Genomic DNA, 22305 nt, shown 5'->3' on the forward strand with positions numbered 1-22305 from the left:
AGAGTGAAATCGAACCATGTTTTTGCTTGTAATCTCTTTGTATTCACACTCGCTTTTAGCGAAGGGCCTCTTTCACACAATAGAAATACAGAACTATTCGCGAGAGGTTATTTAATCAAAATTTTCACACCCTTCATGATATCATGAACCTTAATCCACAAATGTTGTTGTTTGAGCCTCAACACCTTTCCATCGGCTTTTCTATGCATGTAATAACTCACATCTTTTTCATGATAAAAGCATCCAAATTTGGTGGTTGATAATCCATCAAATTCGGCTCTATGTTCAAATTTTGAGAGTGGAACAAGTTTTTGTTCATCTCCAAAATCAAGCATTTGATACACATCGAATCCTTCAGGTTGTGAAGCCAATAGCCCTCGAATGTCCAATAAATATTTTAATTTTTCTGAATCTGCTCTAAATCCATTAGGTGCTGAAATGGTGATAGACATGGAATTGTCTTTAGAATTTCGGAAATATTTCACTTGAATTCCATGAGAGGATATCATTTGGCTCTGTTCTTCATTCATGATTGGATAATGAATTGCAAGTGTTAAATAACCAGAATGTGATTTGGAATTTCCAAATACATTGACATAATCGCTTGTAATGTTCAAAGGTAAAATACTACCAGCTCTGTAAAATGCAGGAAATTCCTCATATGTCATTGAGTAATCAAATGTGACATTGGAAACACCTGCAAAAGTGACGGTATGATCGAAATAGTCAACCCAAGTACCTTCAGGGAATAACACATAGGTGTAATTTGAATAATCAAAAATAGGAGTCACAATCATATCCTTTCCAAGTTTGAATGTCCAAAAAGATGGATCAAACATGGTCCAATCTGACAATGGTGTGATCAAACTAGCTTGATTTTGGAAAGCATTAATTCCGCTGGTGTACAAGTAAGGCACAATTTCATAATGAGCATGAGTGAATTTTCTGTATAGTTTTGTTATGGTTGAATTATACATCCATGCTGTGTGGACATCAAAAATAAGAAAAATTGCATTTCATCAAAGATAACCACAAAAAGAGATGAATAATAATACATATTCACACAATATTCAGATCAAAACGAATACCTACGTTCATGAGTTCCATATCCTCCATTATGCATGGCACTTGTAAAGGCAGCAAATTGGAACCATCTCACATACAAATCGGCGTCATAGCTTCGAATTCCTTCATATCCTCCAATTGGTGTGGTAAATCCTAAATACTTGTTCCAAGCTGAATGAAGCATATTTTTCACAGTTTCTCTAAAACCAAAGTAATTGGCATACTTGTTTCCAACCCATCCATTAAAGACGATATCTTTTGGAGCAAATTCAAAGTAGGCCATTCCAAAGATGGAATCTACAGGAATGTTAACAATCAAAGAATCTTGACCTCTGACTTGTCTGGTATAATTTAAAAAATCATGATAATACATGTACGAGTAAGCCTTCTCTGAAATGTGTCCATTCTTACCATAGGCATAGATCAATTCATAAAAATATGGATCTGAGCCGTCACATTTCTTTTAAGGTTCAATAATATCCAAAATTCATAAGCATGCTAGAAACTTATTTCAAATATGAACATCACGTACCCAACCATCAATTCCTTCTTTTGGATCTGTCTGATTCAAAATCAACACATTATTCATTTGTGAATGCCACCATTGAACTGCCTCTGGATTGGTGTAATCAATAAAGCTTCCTCTTCCTTTCCACCATTCAATCGATCTTCCATCATTCACAAAATATCCTTTCGAATAAGCTGTGTTGTAATTTGGAGAATCGACATTAATGAGAGGTGTGGTCCAACAAATGACTTTGACATTCATGGAATGGAGTTGTTTCACAAATTGATAAAGATTTGGAAATTTACTCCTAAATGATCATTCCACATGATTCAGTGAACAGAGCCACGAAACGAAAATGAATGACATATAGGAACACATGTCATTATGGTTTTGATCATTTGACATTCTTGAACTTACTGGTTAGGTACAAAATTGTTCATTCCAGTCGACCATCCTGCTTCCAAATCCACAGCTCCTACTGGAATGTCATTTTGCGCATAGGTGGCCACTAATTTCAACAAGTCTTGTTGGTTTTGACTTTCTCCATTCATCCTATTTTGTTGTTGAGATGATGATGTGAATATTATTCCACCAATGATTAAATACAATTCATAAATTAAATAAATCTTTCATTATTGAATACTTACCATACCAAATGATGATGAGCCCACTCAGCATACGGTGCATTAATTTTCATAACGGGAGGAACGATATATTTCTTCAATTGTTTTCCAGACTCCGATGCAAGACCTGTAATGGAGATGGATGTGGGTACGGCATGGGACACACTGCAGTACAGCATCATCCATGCCATGAGAATAGAGGCCACCCAAAGGTTGTTGTTGTTGTGAAGAACATGTTGTTGTGCGAATGACATTTTTTTGAGTGTGAAACAGAACTAACGACCCTTTCCTAAAATGGATTATTCAAATGGTTCAAGGAGAGATATCATTGGCCATCTTTTTGATTATTAATTTCAATGAAGGAAGGATTTGAGTGAGGTTGTATTTTTGCATGAAAGTAAGGCACAAATTGTCAACCACCCAACTTGGAAGCGAGAAATTCGTAAACAGATGAACTTCGTACATTACTTTGAAGATCAATTCTGATTTAATATAGAATCTTGATTTAAAGGTGTTCTGTGTGTCGCAAGGGTAGCTCTAGTCAGTAAAGCACTTGCCCAAAAAAGAAGAACTCCAGCACCTAAAATCAATACAACCACACTTTTGCGAGCCAGCTCGTGTGGTTATATTGGAAAAGAGAATGTCTTTTTCGTTTTGTTGAATATTTTGAGAAATCATTATTAATGATTTGATCGACTGATGTCAAAATAAGAACCCGTGAAATATCGATCTTGTCAGTTTTCTTGTGAATGTATATACATATTCTCTTTGAAAACAAAACGTGAACAAGAACGTGAGAGAAAAAGAACCGATTACAATCCCTCAACCAATCAATCTCGTTGTAAACTTATCCACAGGCTTTAAAAAATCGTTCTCTCACGCGTCTCGCTTTAACTCACGCTAAAAAAACAACCAATAACACTCCTTACCATCATGGAATCTCCCAATTCAACAGACTCCATTCTGGATTTAGACCATCTTACTCCGGCAGATTCATCTGCTATTTGACGTCAATGAGAGAAGACTTCGACGAATTAGTTCGTCAAGTTTGTTCACCAAACTCATCTTCATCCATTGACGAGACTTCCAACACACACATGCATGAAGAAGACTCTCAATATTCCTTGGACAACAATTTCATTTCTTCTCCAGCATCCACCAGCAACGAATCGCATTCGTCAACCATTCAGGATACACATGTGAATCAACATCATCAGACATGCATGAATGAACATTCATCATTGGTTGGTGAACAGATCATGCCAGCAATGGAACAGGTACCTATGAATTCCATTCCTGCATGCAAGCATTCAAAGAATTCGAGCAATGAAATTCCGCCCTTGTTATGGTATATGAGAACGGAGTGTGATCAAAATCTTTACATCGTCCATACCTATCCACCGTGGTTATTACAACCCTTTCCGTACCATTCGAGTGCTTCTTGTCATTGTGATGCCAATATGGAACAGTCTCCATTGTCGTTTGGACTTGTGAAACTCTCCTATTATCCTCCATCTCATGTTAATGTCAATGATGTCAATGCCACAGCTGTTGTCAATAATCATTCAATGATTGATGGATTACATTCCTCAAATCAAACGCAAACCATGGTCCCACCAGAGCTTTCTCCATTTTATTCACCAATTCCATTGATGACGAACACCTGTATTCCATCAGAAACGGATCGACCAAACAGAAAGGTACACACCTTGGTAGTTTCAAAACAAAAACGACATGGAAAGAGAACTGCCGCACACAACACAGGACCAGTCGTTGAATCAAACATTAGTCATTATGACGTCTCGAAATTAGATGACCAATCTGGCTTTGCACTCACTGGAAGAAAACGAAAACAAAATCATGGCAGAATGCATTTAATTCTCCCATCCATGCAAAACTGTTGTCAAAATCGAAAAGTTATATTCGATTACAGCTCTGGAAGAAAAGAACATGAATATCAATATTGCTTCGTCTTTAAACATTTACAATTAGCGAACAATTTGGCGATGAATCAGCGACATTTAGAATCTGACAAGAAGATTCGAATGATTCTTGAATGCACCACTAAATGCAGAGACGATTCCCAATACGCCTCTTGGTTTGAGGTTACAGTAATTCCAATTCCAGGGATGACCAGTGGGTTAGACGTCACGAACGGCATATTTTCATGTTGTTTCAAAATTGTAAAAAAAAGACAAGAAGGGACATTGCCTAATACCGAGTCATTTACTTTGACCATGATGTACGAAAACGAACAGGTATTCACTTCAGATCTCTTCCAATTATGTTCAACTGACAAAACAAAGACCAGTCAATGTGAAGGTTGTCCAAATTGTTTCCGCAACAAGCTTGCTATTCAGCAGCAGTAGGAATCATCGATGATTGTGTTGTACATAATAAAAAACAATTAACCATGGAACATGTCTTTCGTGATTGAACGTGACAATTCTACCAGATTGTTGTCGTCATCACCAGTCAACACTCCTCCAATGGAAATGAATGATTCGATCATTCGATCGTGTTATTATCAATGGATCAGCAACACATTCTTTATTCCTCCATATGCTGATAATGATGTTGGTCTGTCACAATGACATGTCGGTAAATATGTTGAATCATGTACTGTAAAATGGATTGATACTGTCGTGGGGTAATATGGTTCGTCAATGATGTTGTAGCGGTCGAAACATTCTCTTGCGTCGTTTCAGCACAATCCCCACACTTGTAAATCACCTCTAGATAGGGCAACATGTTGTATTGAATAAATTCTTGAAGGAATGTTCTCTCAGTTTTGCATTGGGAAAGCAATTCATCATATCGTAAGAGAGTTTGTTTTGACTCTGTCATCAATGTTTCATATTCTTGTTTTAACATGTGGTACGATTTAAGACTTTCTGTTAATTTCAGTTTAAGATTTACAAGGGAGGTTTCAAGATCTTGAGTACTAGTGTCATCGTGACATGCATGGCTCGTCGTAGAATTGGAATCACTATTCATCGACTGTGTGACCCATAAATCCAATCTCAGGGTCAAATGTCTGTTCATATTATACAGTGTCCACTTCTCGATTTGCAGTTTTTCTGTTGTAATCTTGAACTTTCGAATTTCTTCTTCCAAATTCAAAACTGTGTGTTTCAGTTTCTTCACTTGTTCAACATGGTCTTGCCTGGTTTGTTTCAATCTTCTTAACTGGTCAATCGACTCCAATTGAATTTGTTCGTACTTGCATCTCATATTTGCCATGTTTTGATCTTGTTGATGAATTAATTGTTGATATTGAGAAATGTTGTGGTTCAGATTGTCAATTTGGGATAAATATTGCTTGCATTCAGATTGATGTTGTTCTTCAAGAGAGTGATACTGATTCTGAATGGAGTTCGTATTTTCAGACCATGTTTGTTTCAACTCTGTCACTTCTCTCGAGTGTTGCAGTTCAAGTTGTTGAATTTGAGATTTCAAGACATCCAATTCGAGTTGATGAAATTCAACTAATTGATTGTACTGAGTTGATATTGAATCTAATTGATCCTTATAATGTTGAATTGTCTGTTGATACATTGGAATGTCGATTTCAATCATGGGATTAACATGATTGACAAATTGCTCAAATTTCTCCTCTTCAACTTTGTGAATGACATTTCCAATGCATTGTTTGACAAAGAGTGAAATATAATCTCTATTGTTTTGTTGAATATTTTGATCCATATCATGCAAAGTTGAAATAGTTTGTTTCAATAATGCATTCACTTTCTGAGAAGTTGTTTCAATGTGACTCTGATACGAGAGATTTTGTAAAGCTAATTGTGAATTCACATCAATGGTGACTTGAACTGAGGAAGGAGGAGATGTAGGAGTATTGCTTGTTGCAGCAGAGGTCATGTTGTTACTTGTCGAATTACTATTCGCAGATGATTCATTCATCAACTTTTTCAGTTGCTTCTCCAAGAATTGATTTCTATTCTTCAAACTCTCACATTTGGCTTCATTCTCCTTAATGAGCTTTTTACTTTGTTCATACAATGTCTTGTACTCATTGACATCCATCGAAGAGTTGTCCAAATCAATTTTCAACTTTTGAACCTGATCTTCTAATTGTTGGGACTTCTCTGTCAATTGTTGATATTCTTGAATGGGAAGTGAAATCAAATGTTGTGCCGACGAATTGTTATTCATCGATTGATTAAGTAAGTGTTTATGTCCACTCAGAGTTGTTGAATTTAAATTAGTACTAGAGGTATTTAAACTACTGATATCAAGAGCAGAATTCATGTTGAGAAGAGATGCAACGCTATTATTGGCATCTCTTGAAGTTACAATTTTCTTTCGCTTATTGGATTTGATCGGATCCGAGTTGTTGCTTGGAAAAAGTATACCATTATTGGAGGAGGAAGAGGTGGAAACACTGCTTGGCAATGCAACAGTATTTGTAATAGTCGAGAGAGGAGTTCTGGTTTTACTTAGATTTGAAGCCATCATAGATAATGAAGATGATGCAAATTGTTTTCCGCTACTACTAGCTTGATTGGATAAGAGAGAGGCTTTGGTTGCCAAAAGAGAGGACGTCGTAGTGGAAGGGAGGCTCGAAGTCGTATTGGTGTGGTTGTACTTGTTTTGATCCGTGGTGGTAAGAATGGTTCCTCCTCCAGTTCCGGCTGAAGATAATAATGAATTCACACTATTGGCACCATTCCCGCTACTCAAATACATGGAAAAGAGAGAAGATTGAGAGAGACTGGGTCGGGTGAGAAGGCTTGGATTGGTGCTGGTTGTGGATAATGGAGTGTAAGCTTGAGAGTTGTGGGAAAGAGGATGAAACGAGGAGGATGAGAGGCTTCTGGAGTGTGGGTGTTGACTCATTTTTTATTGAAATATAACGGTTGAATTTTTGAAATTGGCGGGAATAAATGAAATCTTTATTTTGGGAAAGAGGAAGATCAAATTTTTAAAGCTTGAGAGGGAATTTACATCGCTCCACTGTGAAGAAAGAGCCACGGTATGGATGTGGGAATCGATAGGCAGCATGTTCAGCACTTTCTTTGAAATACTTTTCTGGGTAAGCATCAGGATAACTGGTTTTTGAAACGTCAGCAATCGAGCAGGTTGGTTTTCCTAAGAATTTTCGAATCATGAAAATGTGTGACAAGAATTGACTTTCACACGTCGTAGCGATAAAGTAATCAGATTCGATGGCAAACCAAAATGCATACAAGGAATTGTGCAATTGATGATTGGCAGTTGTTCTCATAATATCAAATTGAGGATAGACATGAACTTTGTGCACTGAGGAAAGTTCGGTCAATCTCAAACTTTCAACGGTGAGAGCTTCGAATCCGGCACCAACCATTAATACTCTGTAATCCTTATCTTTGAAAAGAAAATCTCCTAAAAATACAGAAATAAAGTCAGTATTCATGGTACGTTGACATCCTGGATAACTATTGGGGTTTTGATTGGGAGTGTGAATTTGATTATGAATGACAATTAAGGGTCCTTTTGAGTCGAGTTCAGTTTTCCATTTCCAATCTTCCATAACTCTTCTCGAAATAGCAGATGGTGTGAACAAGTCAAAGAATAACACATAGAGCATATCTTCCTCAATATCTAATCCTCTCCATCTTCCCCATACATAACCAAGATTAATCACTGCATGATTTAAATAACCTGGTTTCTCCATTGCTTTTTGGTGAATAATATCTACTGCTTCAGTGAGTGTTTTTTGACCCAAGGTTTGATCTTGAAGAGCGAACAATTCTTCAGAAGAGTTTTTTAACAATTCAGAACTCTCCTCGTATTCCATCATGGAAATACCAAATCGTTCTTGTGCTAACTTTTTAGTTCGTTCCAAATCAAAGAATTTAGAAAATCGATCATTTCCTTGACAGTAACATAATCTAGTCATGGGTATGTTGCATGTGATTGCATTCATAAATAATGTTACAATTTTGTGAGTTGTTACTACTTTAAGGTTGTAAACTCGAAATTGAGACTTACCCCCAATTACCATCTGTACACATGGATGGAATGATAAACTTCTTGGCACCAACTTTGGCAGTAATGGCCATACAAGTAATCAACTCAAATAACTGATTGGTCAATCCACAAGTCAGAGAATGTTGTTGTTTTGTGAAACATGTCATGACTTTGTCTCCATACACTTGCTCATATTTGGGATCAGGTTTCAATTTACTCATAAATTCAGCAATTCTTGCTTTCGAAAATTGTTTATCAATTCCTGTCCAATACGTGAGTGGCTTTGCAACTTGTTTTGAAGTTGCTTCAGTATTTGAAGTAACACCCGACTCGGAGTTATGGAATGCTCCAGATGATGAAGCTAACAATGTGGATGACGGGTTCGTTCGATTATACATCACTCCGATGAACATTGAGATCATGCAAACGAATACGAGTAATACAACGGCGATTTTTGCGACCCGAGGAACTTTATGAAGTGAAACAATGGTTGAATTAGCCAGTGACATTTTGTATGGAGTGTATGGATTGAGGTGGATGACAGCTGGCTTGGAAGGATGGAAATGGTGGAGACGTGAATGTATTTTTTTCTTGACTTTTTTAAACGTAGCAAGAAGAGCGGCAAAACTGTGGCACTTGACACTTCTTGTTGTATTCAAGTTTTCCAACGTTCATCAAACCATTGTTTTCATAGAATATTCGTTTCGTTCGTCACAAGTGTTAAATCAAAGAGATAATGAAATTCCATCTCTCTCTCGCTTTTACTGTTTTCAAAAACGATCCCATCATCTCTGTTTCTGCTTCGTCCTTTGCATTCATTCAAAGCGACAATTAACATTGTTGCCTAATTGACCGCACCATTTATGTTGCAAAAGCCCACCATGCAAGTCACTTGTCAAGGATCCGTTCGTCATGAGATGTGTGCACTTTCTTCCGTCTCAACAACTGAAAAAAAAACAAACTAGTGAGCTCCTCCTTTTCATCCCTTCCTCATCACAGTCCATCTCTCATCGCTCAAACCTAAGTAACAACTCCATCAATGACTTGTCGAAAACAATTATTACTTCTTCTTCTACTTCTATTCACTCATTGGACCATAGTTCATGCCTTTTCATGTCTCAACCAACAATCTCTCCCGTCCGAACGTGTGGCCTCTCAAACCAACCAATCATTCCAAAAAATCACTCGAAATTCATTCAATTCAACATCTTCGATCGTTACTTTGAATTTTGTTCAGGCCATCGATGCTGCCGTTCGAGATCTTGTTGCGACTTCACAATTTCGAGACAAATTTTTCGATCATTTGAAATTTCAAGTCCCAACTTGTGTGAAAGGAAATTTAATTCGATATCCGTCGGAAAATCCATTTCAATCTCGATCGAATCTCAAGTTTTGTTATCAAATGGAAAATGCAGAGCCTTACACAAGTGTGTATGAAATGGTGGCTCAGGGAATTTTGGATCAAGTCAATTCACACTATTCCATGTCGTTGAAAAAGGAAATTGTGTTGGTGAATACAACAGATGGATTTTTCGTTTCATTGAAGCGAGCGGTGGATGAAGGAATTTGTGACGTCGTGGTTGCTGATGTCTCGTTGGTTGCTGAGCGCTTGCCACTTGTCAATTTCATGTCATGCGCCTATGGAGCTACTTCAATGGCCTACCTCACCACCTCAAGCTCCTTAGGTGTTGCTTCTGTGACCGACCTCAACAAGAGCGGGTTAAAAGTTGCTGCCTATTCTGGAACCATTTTCGAAGATTACATTAAACAAAATTTACCGCTCGCTACTAAATTGTCCGTCGGATTCGATGAACAATTTGAAATGGCCACTATGAAAACAGTCGATGCCATTGTTGCAGACGCTGTCGATTTAATGGTGTGGATGAATAAGAATACGACACGTTGTCCAGATTGTACGGTCAAGATTTTTGGAGATCCAAGTTATTTTGGAACATTTACGGCAAAGGTCAATGCAAGTTCGAGATTAAGGGAATTGACAAATGTGTGGTTATTCATGGTTTTAATCAGTGTTTGGATGGTGTGGAATCTAATGTGAACAAGAGTCAATATTTAACCTCAATAAAAATTTTTTAACAATAATATTGTAAAGTGTGAAATTATTCATTACGGTGTACCAATGAGGTAATGCAATGCTGAATCAAAAAATGGTGAATATGATTTTGATGTCATCTCTTGATCCATGCTTTCCATTTTTTAACCAAACATTCTGCCTGTTAAATTGCTTTCTCAAAAGACCATATGCTCGCAGTTTGAAGATGTCTTGATGGTCAGGTAGTATTATTGTTTAAACAAAAAAATGTCAGTTGCCAAGCTGTCAATTCTGCTTGCATTGTTAGCTCTTGGTTTGCAAGTAGTGTGCCTTCTTGCTCATCCTCTCGATGATGTAAATTTATTATCTCGTTCCTCTTCAAACCTGTTCTCTAATCAAAAGGATGAAAAACTTTATGTGTACATTCATGTCAAGGACCAAGTTAAATTGAGTGATTCGAAAATTGAAGAATTATGTCAAGCAATGGGTGTTAAAAGAACACAACTTGATATTTCTTCTCGTTATCAAAAGACATTCACTACTTGGTTGAGTTTCTCACACATTGAAAAGCTTCACCAGTCAAATGTCATCTCATCCATGGTCGACAAAGTTGTGAGAGTACCTGCACAAGATAGAATCACATTTTCTGCATTGGATTTAGATTCTCTTCAATATGCGAACGTGAGGGTTGTGTTTCATCAAGAAGTGGATTCTAGAATTAGAAAGACTCGTGTTGCACATCCAAATTTAGAAATTCAACAATGGTTTGAAAAAGAATTCAATCAAAAGTTGAATAATGTGCTTTCGTCCACCTCCAGTAACAAGAGAATGACCACTGGTTCTTCCCAATGGTTGCGCGAGGAACTGTCAAATGTCTTTCAGTTGAATTTTCAAAATGAAGAATATGAAGACTCAACCAACGTCATGACCATTTCATTGACCAACTTTGACGTCAATGCTTGGCCTCTCTTACAACAAGAACCATCTACCACTTCAAGAAATCGTCATTCCATGCCTCAAGAAACTGACCAAGCTCTCAATTTTCTTCAAAGAAGAAGAACTCTTCAACAACAAGACAACATTCAAGCATACCAAGAGGTGTCGCAATCGATGGGACAAGCTCTCCTTTCTCAACTCCTCTCCCAAGAAGATGCTATTTCCATTTCGAGAGAATTTCCTCAAAGTTTGTTAAATTTGGGAAGTAATCAAGTCGTGCAACAAGGAGGAGACGCGCCTTCTCTTTCATCCAATTCTAAAAATCATTTCATTTGGAGTCAGAATGTAACAGGAACGGATCAAATTGTCCAAATTATTGATTCAGGTGTTGATGTCAATCATTGTTATTTTTCAAAGGCAGGTGAAAATTATTTCTCAACTCCCAATTACAACAATCGAAAAATTGTCTTTTATCAACCAGTGACTTTCTGGGGCGACAAAATTGATAATAATGGACATGGATCTCATGTGGCTTCAACCATTGCTGGATCCTTAGAAGCTGGTTCCTTAAACGTCAGCATGTCCAATGATATTGGTATTGCACCAAATGCCAAACTTTACGTGACAGATGTCATGAAAGGAATCTTTTTCTATGTTTCTTCCTTAAGCTCCTATCTCACCACGGCATTTAATAGAAAGGCCAGAGTTTCGTCCAACAGTTGGGGGTGTGCCAATCCTTACGACTGTGTCTACGATTGTCGTTGTTATGAATATGGAACTTTGAATCTTGTCAATGATTCGTATTGTTTGTACAATTATGGTGTTCGATGCTGTGAAGTGTGTAATCAATATGACAACAATGCTCTAGTTGTTGATTCCTTTACAAGAGACAATGACGAAATGTTGATTGTCATGGCTGCTGGTAATAATGGATACTTTTCGAGCAAAGGCACTGTCCTGTCACCTGCCACTTCTAAAAATTCCTTAACAGTCGGAGCTCAATATGCCACTTTGGAAGAATACATTCGTTTCAACAAGACTGAAATCAATGGAACACTCTATAACCATCAAAATATGGGCTACTTCTCTGCTCGTGGCCCCACTTTCGATCAACGTTCCAAACCTGATGTGGTCGCTCCTGGAGTTTCCATTTATGGAGCATTGAGAAATCCAACTTCTTGTTCGCCAGAAGGAGGTTTGACTGCAAAATCTGGAACTTCTATGGCTACTCCAGCAGTGGCAGGAGCTGCTGCTCTCGTACGTGACTATCTCTCTCAAAATAATAATTCTCGACTTGTGAACTATGAACTCTTCAATAAGAATTCCACACAAACCATTTCTGGAAGTTTGGTGAAGGCCATGATTATTCACAGTGCTCAGAAAATGACTGGTTTTGTGAAACTCACCAACGACACCTCTCCATTTGGAATTTCTCAAAGTTTGGCTCGTTTGCCTTACCCAAATATTTACAATGGCTTTGGAAGCGTGAATTTGAAAAATGTCTTGTTATTTGAAAATGTCAAGGAATCGGTCAACACGATTGGAAAGTTATTTTTATTGAATCGATATTCATTGGCTCCTGGAGATGAATTAGTTCTTCCTTTCCATGTTCCTGAAGATAAAAAGAAGAATGGTCGTCATCACGATAAGAAGAAGAAAAACAAGAAACCAAAAATTCCAATTAAGGTCACCTTGACTTGGTACGATTACAAGGGAGCCATCACCAATAATGCTACAGCCACCAACAAGCAACTCATCAATGATATGGATCTTTCGTTGAAAAATGGTCATCGTCGTGTGTTTTATGGAAATCCATCCACATTGAGAAATGGAACTTGTCCCTATGACTTTTTAAATACGGTCGAGAGAATTGAAATTCCAGTGAAATACATCAAGTCAGTGTCGACATCCACTAACCATGAACGTGCAAGTTTGAATCGTGATCATGAAAGTAGACATCGTCGTGTCAAGTCATTCCAAGTTATTATTAAGGCCAAAGACACAAATATTGGAAACCAAACATTTAGTTTAGTGGTCACTGGTCCAATTCAATCTGGTTCTCCAAAGCCAAGGCAAGAAAGACCAAACCGAAGAATTCGTGGTTAAGGTAAAATAAACTCAACAATTGGGACGACATTTTTACAGCGTGGCTTTCAAAATTTTGTCATGTCATTTCAATGAATCATTTTAAACAATTTATTACACAAGACTTATTCTTGAGTACTTTCAGCTGGAACTACTGTATGGTTCGATCCACCAACTCCATCTTGTTCAGCAGTAGCAACTTCATCCATGACACTACCTCGATGTTGTTGTTCATTCATCAAGTCATCTTCCAAATCAGCAAGAACCTTTCTCACTTGATTCTTTCTCTTCTTTTGCTCACTCTTTGTTGCATTCTTAATCTTTTCTTGTTTCAATTGATTTCTCACATTTTCGAGCTCATTCTCAAGTTGTTTAATTTGTTCTCTATTCATGGAATCTTCCAATTCTAAACGTTTCTTTTCAGATTCCACTCTTCGATATCTAGTTTCAGTTTCTTGCAAATTCAATGTAGCAATTCTAGCTTCCCGTTCAGCCTTTGAAGCCTTCTTCTCATATTCTTGCTTGTGTGAAAGTTCTTCTTGAAGATCACGTTTCAAATCGGCCAACTTTTGAGCAGTCTTCTTTTCTTGTTTGACCAAATCGACCTTATCCTTTCTCAATTCTTGAATCAATTGATTCAAATTGGCAATTTCCATTTCGTAATGTTGTTTTCCAGCCACATTGTTTTGATCCAACTTTTTACGTTCACTCATGAGATCGAGTTTCACTTGATCAAGCTCTTTACGAGTTTGTTGGAGAGTCTTATCCAAAGAGTTGTATCTTTCCTTTTCATCGTTGAGACCACTTTGTAATTTGCTAATGGTTAATTGATATTCAGATCGAAGTCTCACCAATTCATCTCGTAAATCTTCCGATTCCTCAGCCAAACTTCTCAATTCTTCAATTTCCTTATCAGCGTGTTGCTTTTGTGCTTGATATTTCTTCTTGAGTTTTTCCTCAGTTTCCAATCGAGATTTGAGTAACAAGTTTTCTTGTTCGATCGTAATGTTCTTATTCTCCAAATTGTGTTTGAGAAGACTCAATTGATCGATTTGAGATTTCAAATTGGCAATGTCAATTTCGTACTTTCTTCTGAGAGCTTCAACAATTTGAGAGTCGACAGCTCCAGTGTTAGATTCTTGTTGATCTCGCTTGGCATTCTTCAAATCCTTCTTGAGCTTCAAATTCTCTTGTTTGAGTTTGTTGAGTTGATCAGACAATTCACGTCCGAATTGTTCACTTTGTTGAGTCAATGTGGACATTTGTTGTTTCAATTGTCTATTGTCGTTTTCAACATCTTCACGAGATCGAGAAGCGTCACGACGAATATTTTCAATCTCATCTTCGAGTTGTTTACAATTGCGCATCTCTTGTTCAGTCTTTCTCTCAGCATCTTGGAGTTTCAAACTCAATTCATTGATTTGAGAATTGAGAGAGGAAATTTCATCTTCCAAGTCGTCTCTCTCAGCATTGGATTCCTTGGTCTTATTCTCAGAATTCTTCAATTCGTTTCTCAAACGTTGATTCTTATTGACCTCTTCTTGGAGTTTCGAGTTGGCAATTTCAAGTTCGCTTTGAACCGATTGCAACTTGATCTTTAACGATTTAATTTCCTCAGTAGTTTCAGCCAATGAAGATTGCTTGAGTTTGAGAGTGGTCTCCACTTCTTCCTTGTTGCTTTGCTCCAATTTCAATTGAGCCTCCAACTCGTTAATTCTTTGCTCGAGCTTGTCCAATTCCTTTCCGAGAGAAGAAACCTTCTTTTGAGCTTGAGTCTTCTCAGAGCTTTCGTGTTCCTTTTCCTTGAGAGCTTGCTCAACACGAGCACTGAGTTGAGAGATTTCATTCTTGAGATCGTCCTTATCTTTTGAAAGTGTTCCTCTCTCGAGTTTGATATTTTCGAGATCGGTGCTCAACTTTTGTTGTTCTCCCTTCAATTTGAGAGTGAGAGCCTTCTCGTTCTCAAGCTCTGACTTGTTCTTGTTGAGTTGATCTGTGAGAGACTTCTTTTCTCTCTCCAAATCTTCCAAATCATTCTCGAGTTTGGAGTTTCTATTCTTTTCAGCGTTTAATTCATTGGTGACCTTCTCGAGTTGAGCGCTGGTGGTGGCAAACTTTTCATTGGCAGTTTGTAAATCAAATTCCAAAACCTTCTTCTCGTTGGAAAGTTGTCGCTGAGTATTCTCATAGTCTTGGAGTAATTTAGCGAGACGTTCCTTCTCGTCACCAGCTTGGTTCAAGGATTGATCCAATTTGGAGACCTTCTGGAGAGTGTCATTCTTCTCAAGATTGGTAATCTCAATGGTCTTGTTCAATTTCTTGATTTCCTTTTCGAGATTCTTGACAGTGTCGGAGAGATCCTTCTTTTCTTGAGCCAATTTAGATTGCAATTGTTCGGCATCTTGACGATCTTGATCGGATTGTTTCTTCAATCTCATGAACTCTTGAATCTTGATGTTCACCTCGTTCTCATATCTTGCCTTTTGTTCTTGCAAGGTATTTTCCAAATCCTTGATACGTGTGTCACGATTTCTAATTTCAACTTCTTCCAAATTAGAAATCTTGGTAGTGAGGTTTTGAATTTGAGACTTTTGAGAAGCAATAGTTTCCTCGAGAGTATGAATCTCTTCAGTCAATGCTTGAATTCTGGCATTGGCCGTCTCCAAATCACTGGAGAGCATTTTACCCTTAGTTTCTGAGGATTTGAGTGTTTGTTGTTCATTCTCCAATTTGGCTTGAATTTCACGAGCATTTTGTTGAGCACTGTCGAGCTTTCTAGTGAGATCTTCGACTTGTCTTTGCTTCTTCTCACTTTCTTCCTCGACATTCTTCTTCTCGAGTTTGAGTTTGTTGAGCTCCAAACTGAGATCATCCTTCTCCTTTTGAACTTGTTCAATTTCTTGTCTCAGTTTCTTATTGGTTTGCTCTGATTTTCTAAGATCTTCTTCCTTTTGGGATCTGTTCTTGTTTTCAGAGTTGTATCGAGACTTTTCATCTTCCAATTCACTCTCCAACAATAGAATTCGTTGATCTCTGGATGAAACTTCGTTACCACTAATGATCAAACGATTTTCCAAGTCTGAGATTTTACCTCCAATTCCTTTTGTTTCTTTCTCAAGAATTCAATATCAGCCTCACGATTCTCAATATCTTGTTGTTTTTGCTTCAATTGAATGTCCTTAGAACGGATGGATTCTTCCAAATTGTGAATCTTCTCATTGAGAGTCTTTACCACTTCATACAAGTCATTCAATTTCTTGTCTTGATCGGTGAGATTACTTGTCTTGTACTCGATATCATCTCGCAAATTCTTAATGTTTTGCTCCTTATCCAAAATGGTTTGTTCAAGAGTTCGATTCTGAGAGGCTAACTTTTCAATTTCATTGTGAGCGGCTTTGAGTGCTTCCTTAGCAACATCACGTTCTTGAACCATCTTTTGTTTCTCCAAATCAAGTTTCTTCTTCTCTTCTTGTTCCTTTTGGAGACTTTCCTTGAGTTGATCCAAATCTTGCTTCAACTTTTCAGTTTGCTTTTCAGAAGCAAATTCCTTGAGGAGAGGTTTCACGAGTCCAATCAATCTCCACCAATCCCAATCACGTAACTTACTGTAACCTCTAAAGTTTCGTTGAATGGTCTTGATACTGAGTAATCTTCTTTGCAACTTTCTATAGGTTGCTCTTTCAAAAGCAGCCAATGCAGCAGCTTGTGCCACATTAATGTATTTGGAAATTTGTACCTCACGAAGAGATTCCAATTCAGCTTCTTGAGAGGCTTTCAAGAAGACCTTGGTGAGACCGAGCTTGTATTGAGTAGTTTCCTCAAATTCAATATAATTGAGAATGGCCTTAGCCTTATCCTTATCCGATGCATTCTTATCGGCCAATTTGGTCTTATCTTCAACTAATAATTCGTAACGACGAACAAAGTCCTTATACAAGATACGACCTGGATAACCCTTTCTGCTAATTCTGATACCTTCCAAGACACCGTTACATCTCAATTGATGAAGCACATTGTAATCTTCAATGATACCTGGCTTTTGCAAATTATTAGGTTTGATGCAACGAATAAAGTGAGGCTCAGTACTGGCCAACAATTCCATCAATTCACTCAATTGTTGTTTGTATTGGGCAGCAACGGTCTTGAATCGGGTACCACCTCCTCCTTGCTTCTTGGAGCTACTACTACCACCACTGCTGGAAGCATCATCACGATCCGATGGTCTATCGAAGAGAGCCTTCACGAAAGGATTTTGAGATTTCAACATGGTCTTTTTACAATCATCGTTGAGAGGATCCACATTACGTTTGAACCAATCGTTGGTATCGTACACAACCTTTCCAGCATAGTGTTTGAGTGTAAATTCAAGTTCATTGAATTTGCTTGTCTCAAAGATGGGTTTGTTGCCATGATTCTTGGTAATTTCTCTCACCAAACCAGCCTCGTTCTTTTGAGCCATGAAGGTTTGTTGATCCAATACGGACAAGATACCGAGAGGTTTCTCAATTAAATCAATGGTTGGTTGTAAATCCAAACCAAAGTCAATAAAGGTCCATTCAATCTTTTCCTTCAAGTATTCTTCTTGTTCTTTCTTGAACATGTGATGATTGAAGAATTGTTGGAGTTTTTCATTGGTATAGTTGATGCACAATTGTTCAAAGCTGTTATGTTCGAAAATTTCAAAACCAGCAATATCCAACAATCCAATAAAGTTTTTGATGACTTCTTTGGAGATTAAGTTTTCATTGATACGTGAAACGAGCCAATCAAAGAGACGATTATAGGTTGATTTGACGAGAGCATTTCTATTGTAGGTAGCTTGGAGAGCTGTTACGTGAGTTTCAATACGATCGGTTGGTGTGACAATATCTGGTTTCATAAAGCCCTTTGCCAAACCATCAGGATTGACCTTCAGTAATTCAGAAGCAACTTCCAATGGGCCACGATTGCTTGCAGGTAAAGTTGACAATTCATCTTCATCCACAAAAGCAACGTTACCCAAATGAAGAATGGCAGCAATGACTCGACAACATGAATCAATTTCATCTTCGGAAATACCAATCACACGCATACTATTCAAAGTATCCTCAAATTCCTTCTTGTCATCAATTCCAGCAACATTTGTACATCCTGAATGATTCACGTAATTGAATGAATTGACACCACCAGTCAATTTGTACTTGTTTCGGGCCTCTGGATCCGATAAGATTTGATAAAAGAAGTGGAAATTTCTCTCACCATTGGCCTGATTCAACACACGTGTGGTTTCAAGTAAGTAGTGAGTAATTTTAGTTCCGACAATGATTCCTTGAAGACCAAAATCGATGGAAATGAATTTACCAAAACGTGAAGAGTTATTGTTTCTCAACGTTTTGGCGTTACCAAAAGCTTCGAGAAGAGGATTGGTTTGCAAGAGTTTTTGCTCCAAATTACCTCCTTGATGATGATGAGAAGCACCAGCCACTGTGGCAAGGTATTGAATGATCTTTTTGACTGTAAATTTGTGTTTTCGGTTTTGGTCGTTCATTATCATTACAAACAAAAATGAAACACATGATTGGTAGGGAATGAGATTTTCGAAAAATCAATGAAAGAGTCAATTTCCATCATTGAATGGGCACGATGATCATATGATCAGCTCATGAACCAAAGGAAATTAAAAAAACAACATACCACTTTCAGTTTTACCAGCTCCTGATTCACCTGTAACCAACATACTCTGATTCTTCTCATTCAACAACATTTGTCTATATGAAACATCAGCGACAGAGAAAATATGAGGCTCAACATCATCTCGTCTCTTTCCAGCATGTTTTTTTATGACCTCATTACTGTAAATTGGTAAATTCTTGTATGGATTTACAGCCAACAAGAACAAACCAGAATAGGTATAAATGTCATCTCGTTGATATCTCAGTTTGAGATTGTGAAGTACAGAAGGTTCATTGAGATGAGACAAGGAGGCCATATCTACCGAGTAATCTAATTTGAGAGGATTGGCAGGACAAACTGTATTCAACTTGAGAGTTTCTTGTTGTTTGGTCAATGAATTTTCACACAAACATGTTTGTTTTGACTCATCAATTGAAATCACTGTTCCCAAATGGAAAGAAGGTTCTCCTGTTGGTGTAGAGGGAGTTTGACTTCCTTCCTCTGCAGATGTTGAAGCTGTGTATGTTGGCATCCAGATGTCGTCTCCAACTTTGAGTTTGTAATTGGAATCATCTTCATGGATTTCCAAATCTACATTATTCTTCTTTCTTGGTGGCATTTTATGTGATGACAAATCAGACACTGTGGTTGTCAAATACTAATAGTGGATGGTGATACTATTTGAAAATAATGATGGAGATGATGATATCTCTCAATCAAAAAGTTATAATGATGAATGTGAAGAATATAATGAAAAATTTGTCGAGTTTTGATGACGACTCAAGTGTTCCTATCAATTTTCGATGGGGATTGTGTATTATTTTACGGAGGATTCAACACACCACAATATTGTAGTAGATGAGTGGTTGACGATCAAGTCAAAAGTGTGTGAATTTTTTTGATGATGTTGATGAAAAAAGACGAGATTTGTTTTTGACGAGTGTATTCATTAAAGGAATGTGTGACGGATGACAGACATTAGCTAGAATACAAATTATGAAAAATAAACCATCACTTGCTAAAGTGTTATAATTGGTTCATCATCAACGAAAATCATCGTGTTATTCTTTGAATGACGTTGTTATTTTGACAAGAATTCTCTCTTGTTTGCCCTATCGTCACTCATTGGCTGGTAACGAATGTTAAACTTTGTTGTATTCAACAACAATTCCGAAAGACCATACTCTTCGACACACATTGTTGAATTTGTGTCTCTTCCTGATTTGCATGCAATACTGTTGGATGTTTAACTTCTTATGCGATGATTTAAAATTCAACATGAAATTGTGATGTATATTTACATTTGATATTCACGTCGCATCACAACAGATTCAATGCCACGAAACGGTGTCTATCTCATTAAACAACCATGTGAACGCCGCCTATTCCGTTTTGCATTTTGAAAATTTCACAAATACACGTTAAGATTGGACATTGTTTCTCGTTTTATGAATTTATGGCAATGCATTTCATCATGCATCAAGGTAAGGAAAATTGAAAAAGAAAGTTTACTGGCCATGAATGGAAATGGTAATTCTGAAAGAGATTTTACCTTAGAGCAGCAAACTCAAATCCAGATTCAATATCTGTCGACTCACAAGCCCTATTTAACCCAAAGTGGCCACTTGGAAGGTCAAGTGCGATCTTTCGAGTGAAAAAAATGTCTCGTCATCCAAGAACTCTTTCACAACAAGGCTCAACAACTCGAACCATCATCTTGTTGTTGTTGATAGCCATGGTATTGGCACTAAGTACTGCATCGTATGGAGTTCATGCCATCAACATTACTAGAAACTTTGGTAAGTGAATTCAAACTTGGTTGACTGTCAAATGCCAATCATGATGATAACATAAACCTCTTGAAAATTATATTGAATTCTTGTATTCAGCTGATGTGATTGATGCTGCCACAGCTGCCTATATCGCCACTTCTGAATGGAAAACTGCCTTGTCCAATTTTGGAGTTCCCTACACAGTGCCAACCTGTACTTCCTCACCTCAGTATCCAAAAAGTTTTGATTTCACATCTGACAAGATGACTTTGTGTTATGAATTAGAAACGAATCCTGTAAGTCATCTTGTTATTTTTGACCTGACACTAGAACGGTGCAACCAATGAATGTGACAACCGTAATGATGTTGTTGTTGTCCCAATATAATAATTTTAATGTAAGCCATGGGACAAGATTCACGAGAAAGCTGGTAACATGTTGTTGGCTGAAATCAACAAGCAATATAACAGAGCCATCACTCCAGTGTTTTTAAAGCTCAACACTTCTGTAAGTAACTCTGTTTCCGAATATGGGTATGAGCAATGATAATGTGTAATTGTGTGTCCATTTGGGAAAATGTCACTTTCAATGACCATGTTGTATTTGTTCCTTAATGAATAACAACATGAACAGAAATATGGATATTGGGATACGTTACGATTTGCAGCCAACGATGGAACCTGTAATGTCATTATTGCATCAAATAATTGGGATGCGAAAAGAGCCACTCAAGCACATTTTCAATGTAAGTGAATTCGCTCAATATTGCAATATTGATATTTTGTACATGTAAATTGTAATTACATTGACACTCCATTTTAGGCATGTATGGATCCTCTGGTTATGGATTTTTGAGATCTGAACTGGATTTCGACACTCTTTCCTTACAGCAAGATTCACAACTCAACGATTCTCGAGTCATTATCGGAACCTTTGGAGGTACCATTTAGTAAGTTTTCAAAGAGTTTCATTGTTTTAATAACCTTGTTTTCACAATATCTAGTGACACTCTCGTGACAAAAAGTTATCAAGCAGCCAAAGTCATTCGTGTGAATAGTGGTTGGGTCGACGTTTTCCAAATGATCAAGGACAAGCAAATTCACGTCATGATTGCAGAAGCGACTGATTTACGAAATTGGCTCAACTCCAACTCTGGTTCATGTGCCAGATGTTATACCAAATTATTTGGAACTCCATTTTCGTATTCATCGTTTGTTTCTGTGAATATTGAGAATACGAGTTCTGCGATGTTTTCGAGTGTGAACACTTGGAAGAGTGTTTGCCTTTCATTGGTCGTGTTGATAATGATGAAAATGATTGTTTTTTAAGGATCGCATGCATTCTTTCACACGATCAAATAAATAAACATTGGTTCGAAAACAATGTTTTTTTGAAATACCATTTACAATAGTTCGAGTTTGCTATCGAACAAAGTTTTAGGGCAAACTCCATTCATTACTTTCGCCTTTGTGAGATTAAAATCGAACATACTCTGTGCGCATAAACAATAGACCTTACGCAAATTCACCACTTTCATCGAACGCGCTCGCGTTCAAACAAAACACACCTTCAAAAAAAATAACATTATTCCTATTGCTTGCCATTAAACATCATCACGACCACTCACTACTTGGCAAATCAAAA

The 22305-nt window shown here is 37.4% G+C and overlaps 8 protein-coding genes across 8 annotated transcripts; 4 read left to right on the top strand and 4 right to left on the bottom strand.

Moving 5' to 3' along the window:
* Positions 1 to 107: 107 nt before the first annotated feature.
* C9374_002531 (uncharacterized protein) lies at positions 108 to 2450 on the bottom strand (the record flags this gene model as incomplete). The annotated part of the gene is made up of 5 exons (XM_044691960.1): positions 108 to 982; positions 1093 to 1525; positions 1598 to 1880; positions 1991 to 2125; positions 2221 to 2450. The coding sequence occupies 5 exons, from the start codon at positions 2448 to 2450 to the stop codon at positions 108 to 110; spliced, it is 1956 nt and encodes a 651-aa protein (XP_044550078.1).
* A 759-nt stretch (positions 2451 to 3209) lies between these two features.
* Positions 3210 to 4565, top strand: C9374_002532 (uncharacterized protein; the record flags this gene model as incomplete). The annotated part of the gene is made up of 1 exon (XM_044691961.1): positions 3210 to 4565. The coding sequence occupies one exon, from the start codon at positions 3210 to 3212 to the stop codon at positions 4563 to 4565; it is 1356 nt and encodes a 451-aa protein (XP_044550079.1).
* A 181-nt stretch (positions 4566 to 4746) lies between these two features.
* Positions 4747 to 7053, bottom strand: C9374_002533 (uncharacterized protein; the record flags this gene model as incomplete). Its single annotated transcript, XM_044691962.1, has 1 exon — positions 4747 to 7053. One exon carries the CDS (start codon positions 7051 to 7053, stop codon positions 4747 to 4749), a length of 2307 nt encoding a protein of 768 aa, XP_044550080.1.
* An 85-nt stretch (positions 7054 to 7138) lies between these two features.
* Positions 7139 to 8675, bottom strand: C9374_002534 (uncharacterized protein; the record flags this gene model as incomplete). The annotated part of the gene is made up of 2 exons (XM_044691963.1): positions 7139 to 8087; positions 8188 to 8675. The coding sequence occupies 2 exons, from the start codon at positions 8673 to 8675 to the stop codon at positions 7139 to 7141; spliced, it is 1437 nt and encodes a 478-aa protein (XP_044550081.1).
* A 530-nt stretch (positions 8676 to 9205) lies between these two features.
* C9374_002535 (uncharacterized protein) lies at positions 9206 to 10222 on the top strand (the record flags this gene model as incomplete). Its single annotated transcript, XM_044691964.1, has 1 exon — positions 9206 to 10222. The coding sequence occupies one exon, from the start codon at positions 9206 to 9208 to the stop codon at positions 10220 to 10222; it is 1017 nt and encodes a 338-aa protein (XP_044550082.1).
* Positions 10223 to 10483: 261 nt separating this feature from the next.
* Positions 10484 to 13258, top strand: C9374_002536 (uncharacterized protein; the record flags this gene model as incomplete). The annotated part of the gene is made up of 1 exon (XM_044691965.1): positions 10484 to 13258. The coding sequence occupies one exon, from the start codon at positions 10484 to 10486 to the stop codon at positions 13256 to 13258; it is 2775 nt and encodes a 924-aa protein (XP_044550083.1).
* Positions 13259 to 13362: 104 nt separating this feature from the next.
* C9374_002537 (uncharacterized protein) lies at positions 13363 to 19508 on the bottom strand (the record flags this gene model as incomplete). The annotated part of the gene is made up of 3 exons (XM_044691966.1): positions 13363 to 16245; positions 16329 to 18730; positions 18911 to 19508. The coding sequence occupies 3 exons, from the start codon at positions 19506 to 19508 to the stop codon at positions 13363 to 13365; spliced, it is 5883 nt and encodes a 1960-aa protein (XP_044550084.1).
* A 1041-nt stretch (positions 19509 to 20549) lies between these two features.
* C9374_002538 (uncharacterized protein) lies at positions 20550 to 21989 on the top strand (the record flags this gene model as incomplete). Its single annotated transcript, XM_044691967.1, has 6 exons — positions 20550 to 20688; positions 20779 to 20957; positions 21064 to 21168; positions 21295 to 21406; positions 21484 to 21610; positions 21665 to 21989. The coding sequence occupies 6 exons, from the start codon at positions 20550 to 20552 to the stop codon at positions 21987 to 21989; spliced, it is 987 nt and encodes a 328-aa protein (XP_044550085.1).
* Between the last annotated feature and the right edge of the window lie 316 nt (positions 21990 to 22305).

The sequence above is a fragment of the Naegleria lovaniensis genome (genome assembly GCF_003324165.1).
Source record: "Naegleria lovaniensis strain ATCC 30569 chromosome Unknown tig016, whole genome shotgun sequence".
NCBI classification, from domain to species: domain Eukaryota; phylum Heterolobosea; class Eutetramitea; order Acrasida; family Naegleriidae; genus Naegleria; species Naegleria lovaniensis.